The sequence below is a fragment of the Procambarus clarkii genome, chromosome 43 (assembly GCF_040958095.1).
Source record: "Procambarus clarkii isolate CNS0578487 chromosome 43, FALCON_Pclarkii_2.0, whole genome shotgun sequence".
Lineage (NCBI taxonomy): Eukaryota > Metazoa > Arthropoda > Malacostraca > Decapoda > Cambaridae > Procambarus > Procambarus clarkii.
The window spans coordinates 13,162,183-13,175,783 of NC_091192.1; the positions used below are offsets into that span (position 1 = coordinate 13,162,183).

At 46.0% G+C, this 13,601-nt stretch overlaps 1 protein-coding gene across 1 annotated transcript in view; it reads right to left on the minus strand.

Annotated features, from left to right (window-relative positions):
* The window catches only part of LOC123755768 (cysteine-rich protein 1), a 28,250-nt gene extending 18,041 nt beyond the window's left edge, over nucleotides 1-10,209 (minus strand). Inside the window, exon 1 of the mRNA XM_045738544.2 lies at nucleotides 10,052-10,209. Within this exon, the coding sequence (XP_045594500.1) occupies nucleotides 10,052-10,091 (40 nt within the window). The 5' untranslated portion in view covers nucleotides 10,092-10,209. The remainder of the gene's footprint in view (nucleotides 1-10,051) is intronic.
* Nucleotides 10,210-13,601: the final 3,392 nt, after the last annotated feature.

Below are 13,601 nucleotides of genomic sequence, written 5' to 3' on the forward strand. Positions count from 1 at the left end.
TTCATTTAAAGATACAGGCCCTCATAGGCCTGCATGCAAATAACACAACAGCCCATAGGTCTCTTATTCAAAGAGCGCAGCGGCAAGCCTGGCAACTGGCGACGTTGCCACGGGTCACTGGCATTACCTGTAGACACTTTACATCAGCCACACACCTACCCAGTCATACACCTGCCCAGCCACACACCTGCCCAGCCACACACCTGCCCAGCCACACATCTGCCCAGCCACACACCTGCCAAACCACACACCTGCCAACTGCCATCACCTACACATATAACCTGCATGAACCTCAAAAGGGTCAAGCCACACTCGCCTCACACCTGGAAGGTGAGGCGTGGCTTGCAGGTAGGCGTGGCAGGCGGGCAATAGGGCAGGCGGGTTGACAGGCAGACATGCGGGTAGCTATGTAGGTAAGTGGAGTATGCGGGTAAGTAGGGAGGCAAGCATGCACGCAAGTAGGTGGGGCCCGCAACTTGATTGGAAAGGCAGGCAGGCAGACGGGTAGGCAGGCAGGCAGACGGGTAGGCAGGCAGGGAGACGGGTAAGCAGGCAAGCAAGCAGACGGGCAGGCAGGCAGGTAGACGGGCAGGCAGGCAGGCAAGCAGACGGGCAGGCAGGCAGGCAAGCAGACGGGCAGGCAAGCAAGCGGGCAGGCAAGGAGACGGACGGGCAGGCAGGCAGGTAGACGGGCAGGCAGGCAAGCAAGCAGACGGGCAGGCAGGCAGGCAGGCAGGCAAACGGGCAGGCAGGCAGGCAGGCAGGCAGACGGGCAGGCAGGCAGGCAGGCAGACGGGCAGGCAGGCAGGCAGGCAGGCAAACGGGCAGGCAGGCAGGCAGGCAGGCAGACGGGCAGGCAGGCAAGCAGGCAGGCAGACAGGCAGGCAGACGGGCAAGCAGGCAGGCAGGTGGGCAGGCAGACAGGCAGGCAGACGGGCAGGCAGGCAGGCAGGTGGGCAGGCAGACAGGCAGGCAGACGGGCAGGCAGGTGGGCAGGCAGGCAGGCAGGCAGGCAGGCAGGCAGGCAGGCAGGCAGACGGGCAGGCAGGCAGGCAGGCGGGCAGGCAGGCAGGCGGGCAGGCAGGCAGGCAGGCAGACGGGCAGGCAGACAGGCAGGCAAGAGGGGCACTCATTTATGCAGGCAGGCAGGCAGGCGGGCAGGCAGGCAGGTGGGCGGGCAGGCAGGCAGGCGGGCAGGCGGGCAGGCAGGCAGGTGGGCAGGTGGGCAGGCAGGCAGGCAGGCAGGCAGGCAGGCAGGCAGGCAGGCGGGCAAGAGGAGCACTCATTTATGCAGGGAGTGAGGCAGGCGGGCCAAATAGGGCCGGCCATTCCCCTCTGATCTCACAAGACATTTCCAGTTTAACAAAGAAGGTCAGGGAGCCTTCCTCTCGTATGCCTCCCTCACCTCTCCCCCCCCCCTTCCTTTAACAAGTCCTTCTCTAGCTCCTCTCTGTAACGTTGTTTGTTGTTTTAGATTTTTTTTTTTTTTTTTTTTGAGATATATACAAGAGTTGTTACATTCTTGTACAGCCACTAGTACGCGTAGCGTTTCGGGCAAGTCCTTAATCCTATGGTCCCTGGAATACGATCCCCTGCCGCGAAGAATCGTTTTTTCATCCAAGTACACATTTTACTGTTGCGTTAAACAGAGGCTACAGTGAAGGAATTGCGCCCAGTAAATCCTCCCCGGCCAGGATACGAACCCATGACATAGCGCTCGCGGAACGCCAGGCGAGTGTCTTACCACTACACCACGGAGACTGCTAATTTAGCTACTCGGAGCGACGTGTCCATGTAGCACGGGCTATGGTGAGCCCGTAACTCTCTGTAACGTCTCTCCTTCCTTGTATAGTCTCCATCATACCACCACTTTCCCTCCCAGCTTTGTTCCCTCCCTCACCTCCTCTCCTTCACCCCTGACCAATTACCTCCTTCCCTCCCCCTGACCACCGGAGCAGGTCAAGGAGACACTAGCGAGAATGACTTCATGGAGAGAGTGTAGTGAGGTGGTGACCGCCGCCGCCCACTACGGCACGTATTGGCTGACACCAAACACGGATTTAAGTGTGTACACTCCACGGCCCTTGTGGGGTGTATTTGTATTTATCAAGCACATAAACCTGAACTAAAAGGTGTAGAGGCTTCCCAGTAGACTGGTGCCGGCCTGAGAGGGTAGGATATATGGGTGGAAAGATTATCTGAGATATAGTAATGGTGGTTGTGGTCATGATATAAAATATGTTGAAAGCCGTGATGAGGGGTAGTTGGGGGGATGGTGGTGGTGATGGGTGTTAGTGAGTCAGAGAGGGATGAGGAGTGTGGCCAGGGTCGGGTCGGGTAAGGGAGTGGGGCGAAGTGCGTACATGGGTGAAAGTTGACTACATATATGGGTAACAATGTGTAACAGAGTGCAACTATGTTAGTTCAGTAACGCTCCACACACGAACACATATAGCTGCGTGAGCACACACGCACACGCGCACACAAGAGCTAGAGTTCGATCCTGCCGGTACTAACAGGTGAGTACACGCACACGTAGCAGCCGCTGTATTTTATTTATTGATTTATTTATTTATTTATTTATATACAAGAAGGTACATTGGGTTTGTGAGAATACATAGCATAGTATTTACAGTCTTGTAAAGCCACTAGTACGCGCAGCGTTTCGGGCAGAAATTTCGGGCTGTTGAGATAAAAAAACACATGGGGTGGGGGGGGGGGGGGTTGGAATTACATACAACAAAATCAACAGGACCAGACTTAATATCACCGTGACTGTTGCAGAAGGCTGCAACAGGTAGCTTGTCACCTGCTGACTGAAATAAAAAAACTTTTAAGACTGGAAATCTCCCATAATTCGGGAAAAGGCGAAATTTGTCCAATATTGCAAAAAAAAAAGAAAATGGAGAGACAAGAGTCACTACACACCGGCGTCACTGGCAAGAATTCCATGTAAAGTGATGGACCAAAAATGATGAACTGAAAATAACAAAGGCTGAGGTGAAGACCATGTATAGTGAACATCTTCACATTGTCCAGCGCTCCTGTCGGCTCGTGGAGCCAGCCTACAACCCTTCATGAGTCAGGAGGGCCTCATAGAGGCCAGGGGTGTGCCTGTGTATGCCCTCTGGCCCTCCCTGGGGGCCACTCACGTCCTCCCTGGGGCCACTCAGGTCCTCCCTGGGGCCACTCTGTCCCCCCCTGGGGCCACTCAGGTCCTCCCTGGGGCCACTCAGGCCATGTTTCCTTAATTCCGTTCAAGGAGGGTGGGGGGGGGGGAGAGGGTGGTTCCGAATGCCTATCAGACACAGACCCACACGCACTTTCAGACCTACTCATATGATCTATTGGTTCAAACCTCTCCTCAGTGCTGGTCGACGTAGTGTATAGGGTAGAGGGAACCTACGGTCGTACCGTAGATGGAAGGTACACTATGTACCTTCTGAATCAAACAACCCAATCCACACATATTCAGACCACTTAATTTAAAAGGTCAAATGTAAGACGTACAAGGGGCCACAACTTCCTGTTCAACAAGCAACAATGTTGGACAAAACAGAAGATACTTTATTAACCCATAGGGTTATAAACCCGTGGAGTAGCCTATAGCCTAAACCAAAGCCATGAATACCAAACTGATGTTCAAAATCCAGAATTAAAAAAATATCCAGGACCAATGAGGTGGGGGGGGGAGGTGTTTGACAAGCCACCTGGTTTCTGTCGCTGTCGAGGCCACTACAGAGATAAGTGGTCTCATGTTAAATCAATTACAAATCAACTGAAAGCGACAACGTTTCGGTCTTTCCTGGACCCTTATCATGGTCCGAAACGTCGTCACTGGCTTTTCAGGGCATATGTGGTTTGATTGATTTATTATCTTATAATAACATTAATAAGACTTGCGCTATTGACTATATGAACTATAGTAGAAATCGGTACTATTGAATTTCAGCAAACCGGAAAACGATTTTCTACTTACGTTACAAAGACAAACTAAACTAACCTAATTTTCCCACACCAACTGTGTCCCTTCCCACACCAACTGTGTCCCTTCCCACACCAACTGTGTCCCTTCCCACACCAACTGTGTCCCTTCCCTCACCAACTGTGTCCCTTCCCCCACCAACTGTGTCCCTTCCCCCCACCAACTGTGTCCCTTCCCCCACCAACTGTGTCCCTTCCCCCACCAACTGTGTCCCTTCCCTCACCAACTGTGTCCCTTCCCACACCAACTGTGTCCCTTCCCCCACCAACTGTGTCCCTTCCCCCACCAACTGTGTCCCTTCCCCCACCAACTGTGTCCCTTCCCCCATCAACTGTGTCCCTTCCCTCACCAACTGTGTCCCTTCCCACACCAACTGTGTCCCTTCCCCCACCAACTGTGTCCCTTCCCCCACAAACTGTGTCCCTTCCCACACCAACTGTGTCCCTTCCCCCACAAACTGTGTCCCTTCCCTCACCAACTGTGTCCCTTCCCCCACCAACTGTGTCCCTTCCCCCCACCAACTGTGTCCCTTCCCCCACCAACTGTGTCCCTTCCCCCACCAACTGTGTCCCTTCCCACACCAACTGTGTCCCTTCCCCCACCAACTGTGTCCCTTCCCCCACCAACTGTGTCCCTTCCCACACCAACTGTGTCCCTTCCCACACCAACTGTGTCCCTTCCCACACCAACTGTGTCCCTTCCCACACCAACTGTGTCCCTTCCCTCACCAACTGTGTCCCTTCCCCCACCAACTGTGTCCCTTCCCGTGACGCAGGTGGTGTCCAGGACGCCAATCCTGCTGGTGACGGGGATTTTATTTATGTCGTATATGGCAGACATGATGAAACCCTCCCCCCCTCCCCTCCCCTTCCTGGGTTTAGCATTGTCACTTTGTTGATGGTATGACACTGCAGCATTATCAACCAGTGTGTGTGTGTGTGTGTGTGTGTGTGTGTGTGTGTGTGTGTGTGTGTGTGTGTGTGTGTGTGTGAGCGAGGGTTGAGGCTGCCGGAAACTGAGAGCATCGTCAACATAATCACTCCTTATCTCCTTTCCTGCATGAATGGTTGATGGACGCTCTAGAGAGAGAGAGAGAGGGGGGGGGGAGACAGACAGACAGTACCCATTATAACATACGCATATAACACATATAAATCACAATAGCGTGATGCATCAGGCTATTGTGATTTCTGTGTTTGCGGGTCCGGGTTCGGAGCTTCCAGGCATAGAAGGAAAGCACATGAATTCAGACACTTTCTGGTTTCAACACACTGGACTACACTCAAACATTGGGCTACAACCTCTCTCATAAACATTGGGCTACAACCTCTCTCACAAACATTGGGCTACAACCTCTCTCATAAACATTGGGCTACAACCTCTCTCACAAACATTGGGCTACAACCTCTCTCACAAACATTGGGTTACAACCTCTCTCACAAACATTGGGCTACAACCACTCTCACAAACATTGGGTTACAACCTCTCTCACAAACATTGGGCTACAACCTCTCTCACAAACATTGGGCTACAACCTCTCTCACAAACATTGGGCTACAACCTCTCTCACAAACATTGGGCTACAACCTCTCTCACAAACATTGGGCTACAACCTCTCTCACAAACATTGGGCTACAACCTCTCTCACAAACATTGGGCTACAACCTCTCTCACAAACATTGGGCTACAACCTCTCTCACAAACATTGGGCTACAACCTCTCTCACAAACATTGGGCTACAACCTCTCTCACAAACATTGGGCTACAACCTCTCTCACAAACATTGGGCTACAACCTCTCTCACAAACATTGGGCTACAACCTCTCTCACAAACATTGGGCTACAACCTCTCTCACAAACATTGGGTTACAACCTCTCTCACAAACATTGGGCGACAACCTCTCTCACAAACATTGGGTTACAACCTCTCTCACAAACATTGAGCTACAACCTCTCTCACAAACATTGGGCTACAACCTCTCTCACAAACATTGGGCTACAACCTCTCTCACAAACATTGGGCTACAACCTCTCTCACAAACATTGGGCTACAACCTCTCTCACAAACATTGGGCTACAACCTCTCTCACAAACATTGGGCTACAACCTCTCTCACAAACATTGGGCTACAACCTCTCTCACAAACATTGGGCTACAACCTCTCTCACAAACATTGAGCTACAACCTCTCTCACAAACATTGGGTTACAACCTCTCTCACAAACATTGGGTTACAACCTCTCTCACAAACATTGGGTTACAACCTCTCTCACAAACATTGGGCGACAACCTCTCTCACAAACATTGGGCTACAACCCGTCACTGGTACAAACGGTGTAACAGACACCATCTACTAACTTTCAATAGAATAGGCAGATAATTTGCTGCTGATTTACTACTAACAAATTTACTCAAAGAAAACGAGATTGCAGTGAAATTTTCCTCGAGAGAAAACGGGGATATGATTGCTATATGTCACTATTAAATTCACTAGCTATTAATACTGGTAATTCTTCTCAAACCATCAATCTCTGGACTGTAAACATCATAAAAATATTTACCTTCAATGAACTTAATTATCATTAGTAGTAGAATAGATTAAATATGAGTTCTCTTTCCACTTCTTGATAAAACGACATCTGGTGTTGACACCGGATGTGTGAGTGGCAGAGCAGCAGACGCCATTAACATTTAACGTAAATGAACATCTCGCTGGAGCTCCACACTCATTTCCTTCTGTACTCGGTGTTGTGGAATGTAAACTGTTCCCATCATCAGCCCAGCTTCGTCTATAATAAGGGAAGAGTTCTGTACCCGATAACCTGTTAAATCTACCTATTCCTGGCCAGTAATAGATTAGGTATATCGGTTATAACCCATGACAAGGCACCCAAACAGGGTAATTATTAATTAAATCTTATCCAATAAATTATAATAATTTTCCCTGATATAGCCGTCATATATAGGTTACGATTATTATTGTGAGTCCCCTTTGACAGGTGAAATTGAAGGGGGAAGAAGAATTAACAATCGACTACCTGGTACAACACGTGACCAGTGATTACACTAGCCTCGCCCACCAGGAGGATGGGGATTGGTGGGACCATCCGTGTTCATGTGTGGTTGTCCAGGCCATGAACAACTGTACAGATAAGGCTTCCTCATGTGTTATCTAATTATTTGTAGTCTTAACACCTAGTAACATTGTAGTGAATGTCTACCAATCGATAATTTTGATTGATAGACAATATAATTTAATTAACTACCCCAGCTTGTGTAGGAAACGATTTGTGGGAATTTCAATCATACAGTCCACTTTAAATTCATGCAGTTCGCTATCAAAATAAATAAACGTAAGAAATAAATTAATATATAAATTAAATATAAATTATTCATTCAATAAATTAATAATTGTATTAAAATAAATAAATCTCACGAGTCAGTTTTCCCCACACTCACTCACAAACATTGGGCTACAACCTCTCTCACACATTGGGCTACAACCTTTCTCACACATTGGGCTATAACCTCTCACACATTGGGCTACAACCTTTCTCACACATTGGGCTATAACCTCTCACACATTGGGCTACAACCTTTCTCACACATTGGGCCACAATTCATTTAGCTAAACAAGTTACAGTCTTGATGACCGAGTTACAAAATTCAATACAGATCGTCACATTAACAATGGGCTCGAGACCGACCACAAGTACAGTTTCTAAATTAAGCAACTGACATATGTGGAGAGCTAGTGTCACAATTGATATGTTTGTCCTGCACACCGCCCCCCATCCAGTGGGCAGCGGTGGATAGGTTACAATCACATAGTTGCTACCTACAGTTAGTAAACTGGGGATATTTGGCTAAGATTTCTGGTAGCAGATCATTTTGAATTAAATATTTACACATCTTTTGGGCATTTGTTATAGAATTGTTTCTGAATTCACGTATCTTTGCGCAGTTCTTCAGTGACGGAGGGTGTGCGAATAATTTCGTTGACACAGTTTACAGTTGGTCAGGTCTACATCAGCAGATAATAAGAATTCCCAGAGATACTTGTAAGTCTAAGCCGAGCAGTAGTAACATCTAGAAGTCTGCTGATTTTATTGGATGAACCATAGATGTGTGGCTCCTCTTGCATGATAGTATGATGATAGATGGAATTACTGCTGACAATTTCACTTTGCCTCAGATCTACAAGATTTTGTTGAAGTTCTTGATGTACTGCTGCTCTCAGACTGCTTATTGACAATCCAAGGTTTTCTCATAGGCTCCTTTAAAGGCAGATTCTTTGGCTAACTCATCAGCTCTATCATGCATTCGGAGGCCAACATGAGATGGAGTCCACATGAAATGGACTCTGTTACCATCATTAATTTTTTTTTGTATTTGTGTCTAGCTTCGGACACGAGTATGTTACAGTTATGTCTTAAAGAGTTGAGAGCTATTAAAGATGATAAGAGTCACTTACATTTAATGTATCAAGTTTGGAGACTTTTACACATTTCAGTGCAAGGATCAAGGCAAATAGTTCGGTCTGAAGGGTAGAGGCCCAGTTGTTTATACGGACTCCCCACTCAAAATATAAGCCATCGCCCATTGTCAGGACAACTGCACTTCCAGCTGCACCCGTGGGGCGGTGTAGGGAACCATCAAATCAGTGTATATCATTTGAGAGAGAGAATGCTCCATCATATACACTGCATCAATATGGCTTAAGGAGTTGAGCTTTGCCTCAAGACGAAGCTTGGGCTGATCTCTAATTTGCTTCTTGGGTGGAAAGGGAGGGATTAAAATTGGAAAGGGTGTAACCTCCCACGGTGCAGGAAAGTGCCGTTGTTGTTTCTCTTGGTACAAATTATAAATTTGTTACATTCAGTTCCAGTTTTAGTTATCTATTTGGAACATTATTGACCTTCAATAAATAAATTCTGGAGGTCTTCAGGGTTAGGATGAGCTAGCCTAAGCATTTTTATACCAATTTGACAGTTAAATTCAGTACCTACAACCTTCCTTTTCTTTAACAATAGGCAACAGCCTCTCTCCTACATTGTGCTACAACTTGTCTCTCTAACATTGGACTACAACCTTTCACTCAATCTAGGTGTTACGACCTCTTTGTCATATATAGGCCTACAACTTTTCTTTCAAGCATTATGGACACGTCGATAGACGTTAGTTTTAACACTGGTGTCATTTCATTTCATTTGCAAATTCAACATCTCGGCTTTGGAAGGTCTGCGAGTATTGAAGTTTGACGAGGCATATAGACTAGCGTTAGGTTCCGTGGATAGAAAACTAAATTCTTCAACGAAAACGTTTTCAACATGTACATTTTTATATTTTACACTAACGACTTATATTACAATAAAGTTATAACTTGAGAATAATTTTTGTTTAAGGCAAAGGTTCATTTGCCAGTTTAGATTGTAACTATTACTGGAACTGTAATATGCTTTCAGACCATCACAAATATCTAGATGATTGGAGAGAGAGTGGTTTCTCTTGGTAATGGATTTGGCCTGAGGAAGGGCTCTCTAGTAGATATGATGTCGAGTCAGTAATGCACTGTTAGAAAAGTGGGGTCCAAGAGCTAACTACTCGATCCTGCAGTAACAAATAATAAACACACACACACACACACAACCCAATTTTGAAAAAAAAACAAAATATCCAATCAATGTATCCTGTAAAATAATTTAATAATTTATAACCTGGAAGCTTCAGATTAAAACGAAATCGGCAATACAAATGTTTACATCTTGGCTTCACGCTTAATGCACCACATTTTGCCCGCTAACAACCACAGCCTCAAAATTCCGGTGCCTTTCTGAAATTAAAAGCACTTCTATATAGACGCTTCCTGGAACTACAGAGCCTCAAGACTGGTAGGTGTAAAGGATTGACTAGGCCAGAACACCCCCATCATATCTCACGCCTGTCAGCTCGTGAGAACGGCGCTAATAAACAAACGCCAATTAATCAGATAACATAAAGTGCGAGCCAATCATAATGCAGCTTTATGAAGGCATCGCAGTTAACAGAGACAAATACAACCACTCACCGAAGTACACTGGCTTGCTGCACTTGGGGCAGTTCGGCATGTTGGAGATGGTGAACACTTGATTCCTTGAGGGTGGAGAGGGCCGCGAGCGTTCTCCTGGGCGTCTGACGGGCGAGTGAGCGGCCAGTCAGGGAACCCCGCCTCTGGGGCCCGGAGGCTGGCAAGGTTGCCAGTAATTGACAGCTACGTGTTTATTGACACCTGAGATAACATCCAGCCATGGCTTCATCCACGGTCAAGACTGGGTGTTGTGATGGGGGCAGTGACGATGGCGACCATGTTGTCCGGAGTGGTGACTGGTGTTGCTGGGGTTGAAACACATAGTGAGCATTGCAGCGTTGCAGTTGCTGCAATGTGTGTGTGTGAAACACTTATCAACAGTGTTTGCCCCGCGAAAAGCTTCATATGTGGCACATGATATGTAATGGTTGTTTCTGCACGAGCTGCGGTTACATAATGATTTACATAACAACATAGTCAGCCCAGTAGCAATGCAGGACCACAGTACTTGTATTGACGTAATGCACAATTAGAAACTGTAATCTGGTACTAATGAATTTGGACAAACCTGAAAAACTTTTGAATTTATGTTGCTTATAAAATCTAACAACCAAACCATCCTAGGCCTATAGGATGAGGCCTATAGTACATATATGTGCTATACTAGGCCTAGAAATATTTAAGTTTGGCTTTTAGCCTCATTTCTTCGGGACTCTATCAAGTAAATAGTACCGAATTCTACTATCTAATTGTCCATTACAGTCGATATGTGTCGGATAGTACACATACTTACACAGTGGACTAGGTTTTACTAACACATAATTAGTCTCTAAATATTACCAACGAAAATGTTTGATTATTTGTATATGTTTCTGTATTAAAGGTCAGAACTTTCACTTTATAGTTACAGTTGACTGTTGGTAAATGTTTGTCAGTAATTTGTGTCGAAAGTCAGCATAACATGTCTTGTTACACTGCCCTCTGTGGTGACGTCACACTGCCCTCTGCGGTGACGTCACACTGCCCTCTGCGGTGACGTCACACTGCATTCTGTGCTGACGTCATATATGGAGAATCATCCATATTTGGAGAATTATATCTAATTGACGATTTCCTGTTTCATTGTCAATTAGGGGGCTAATGAAGGCGAAGCAGGACCAGGTGGTGGCAGGTAAGAAGGTCTCAAGAGTACTGCTAGGGGCGCAGTACAGTTTTCGTGTTTATAACATCTAAGGCGATCAACTTTCTAAGATCACGAAGAGTGGACTGAAGGCTATAGTAGATGTTGTTGTTATAGATTCAGCTACTCGGAACAAGTTCCAAGTAGCACGGGCTATAGTGAGCCCGTAACTTACCTGGCACAGGAGCGGGGCAAGTAGCACGGGCTATGGTGAGCCCGTAGTGGACTTACCTGGCACTGGAACGGTGGGTGGCTATAATAGAGCTCTGGGGTCTTTAAATATAACTAAGGGCTGGGTAGTGGACGAAGGAGAGACATTACCCCAGACCCCCGTTACACTAGCCCCAAGCCTCTGACCTAATTTACAAGCAAACATTATATAATATAAATACTAGAAGGAGGTATACTCAGTGGTACCCGGGGTAGTCTGTTCCTTCTGCTGACCCCCCATTCCACCCCTCTTCTTTCCCTTTACCCATACATCTCTCTTTTCCATCACCCTTTCCAGTCCATATATTTTCCTCCCCCTCCCCCTCCCATTTCCAATTTCCCCGTTTCCCTGCCCCCTTGAAAATGTAATGAGTCGGGTGCCGTAAGGATCCATTTTGGGGCTCAACCCTCTTTGTCATACTCATAGGAGGAGACATAGAGGACATAGAGGAGATTATTACAAAACCACATCATCAAATCTGCAGATGACACTAAGATTTATTGTAAAGCTGGTAATGAAAATGATATTCAAACCTTACAAAGAGATCTACATGACCTCCATTAATGGCCGGAAGATTGGCAGATTTGTTAATATCGAAAAATGTAAGACCCTGGTTCATAATGTACATTATAACTACGTATGATGTGCGTCAACAATCAACAACATCTTGCAGCAGATAGATGAACAAAAGAATTTTGCGTCAGAATCCATAATTCGCTGAAAGTTGCACAAGTGGGAGTTGCAGTGAAGAAGAGCCAACTAAATCCTTGGATAGTCAGACGTAAATTTGATTTTAGGGAAACGACGGCAGTTATTCTACTGTATAAGTCTCTGATACACTTGGATTATTGTATCCCAGCATGGAGACCTCGTCTACAGAAAGACATATCTGGTTCGGAGGAAGTACAACACCGGGCGATAAAAATAATTTCAGAACTAAGCTATCTCGAGCCGGGAGGTCGACCGAGCGGACAGCACGCTGGACTTGTGATCCTGGGTTCGATCCCAGGCGCCGGCGAGAAACAATGGACAGAGTTTCTTTCACCCCTATGCCCCTGTTACCTAGCAGTAAAATAGGTACCTGGGAGTTAGTCAGCTGTCACGGGCTGCTTCCTGGGGGTGGAGGCCTGGTCGAGGACCGGGACGTGGGGACGCTAAAAAGCCCCGAAATCATCTCAAGATAGATCTCTCATACTAGGAACGGTTGAGGGCCACAGGGCTAACAACACTACAAACCAGACATGACAGGGCAGATCCCATCAAAGCTTTTAAAACATTGAACAACTTGGAGGAAGTTGATCAATTCCATATGTCTTCAAAAGGTCAGCTGTAACACAAACAAGGAACAACGGATTCAAGCTCAACAATTAGCTACTTTATTAGCTAATAAAGAGGGTAATGGGGTTAAAAAGATAAGATTTTTAAAATTAGATTAAAAAGTTAAGAAATAAGTCATTCCATTTTGATTTACAAGACCAAGTTTTTTTAACTATTAAAACTAATGGATACTTTAATTTAGTTTATATGTGTTCTTTAATTCTGTCCTCCTAATAGAAATTCGTATGACTTTGAATTGTCTAATGCAATTATTTGAAACAAATTAAAGAAAAAGAAATTACTTCAGATTTAGAAGAACTAAGAATTGCCCAGAAGCCTGAAAGCTGCAGTATTAAAAGCTATGACAATTTTTTTAATAGTAGGTATTTGTATGGTCAGCACAGTAACCGGACCAGGCAATGTGATGTAGTCATTGCGCGAATTCGCCTTGGCTATAGACACGTCTGGCAGGTTAGTGAGGCTGAGCCACTACCAGAATACTCAGATTGTAAACTGTGATAAACCTTTAAAGCATTCACTAGAACACTATACAAAACCGTAAAATACTTTAGACCTCCTGGGGCCGGATTCAGGAAGGTACTTACGAAGGTTTTTCCTCTTAGCTAAGAGCGTTTTCCGTCTTAGCGCCTTCGTGGCGGCTACGTCCGTATTCAATTAACTACCCTAAGTGGAAAAATCTTCGTAAGTTCATTCCGGGATTTAAGTGTGGTTTCGACCACTCGTAGCTTTATGTAAACTGGATATAAGTCATTTTTTCTCTACTACATAACACTGGGATCGATTTATGATATTGGAACATGACCAAAACATTATAGCTGGTG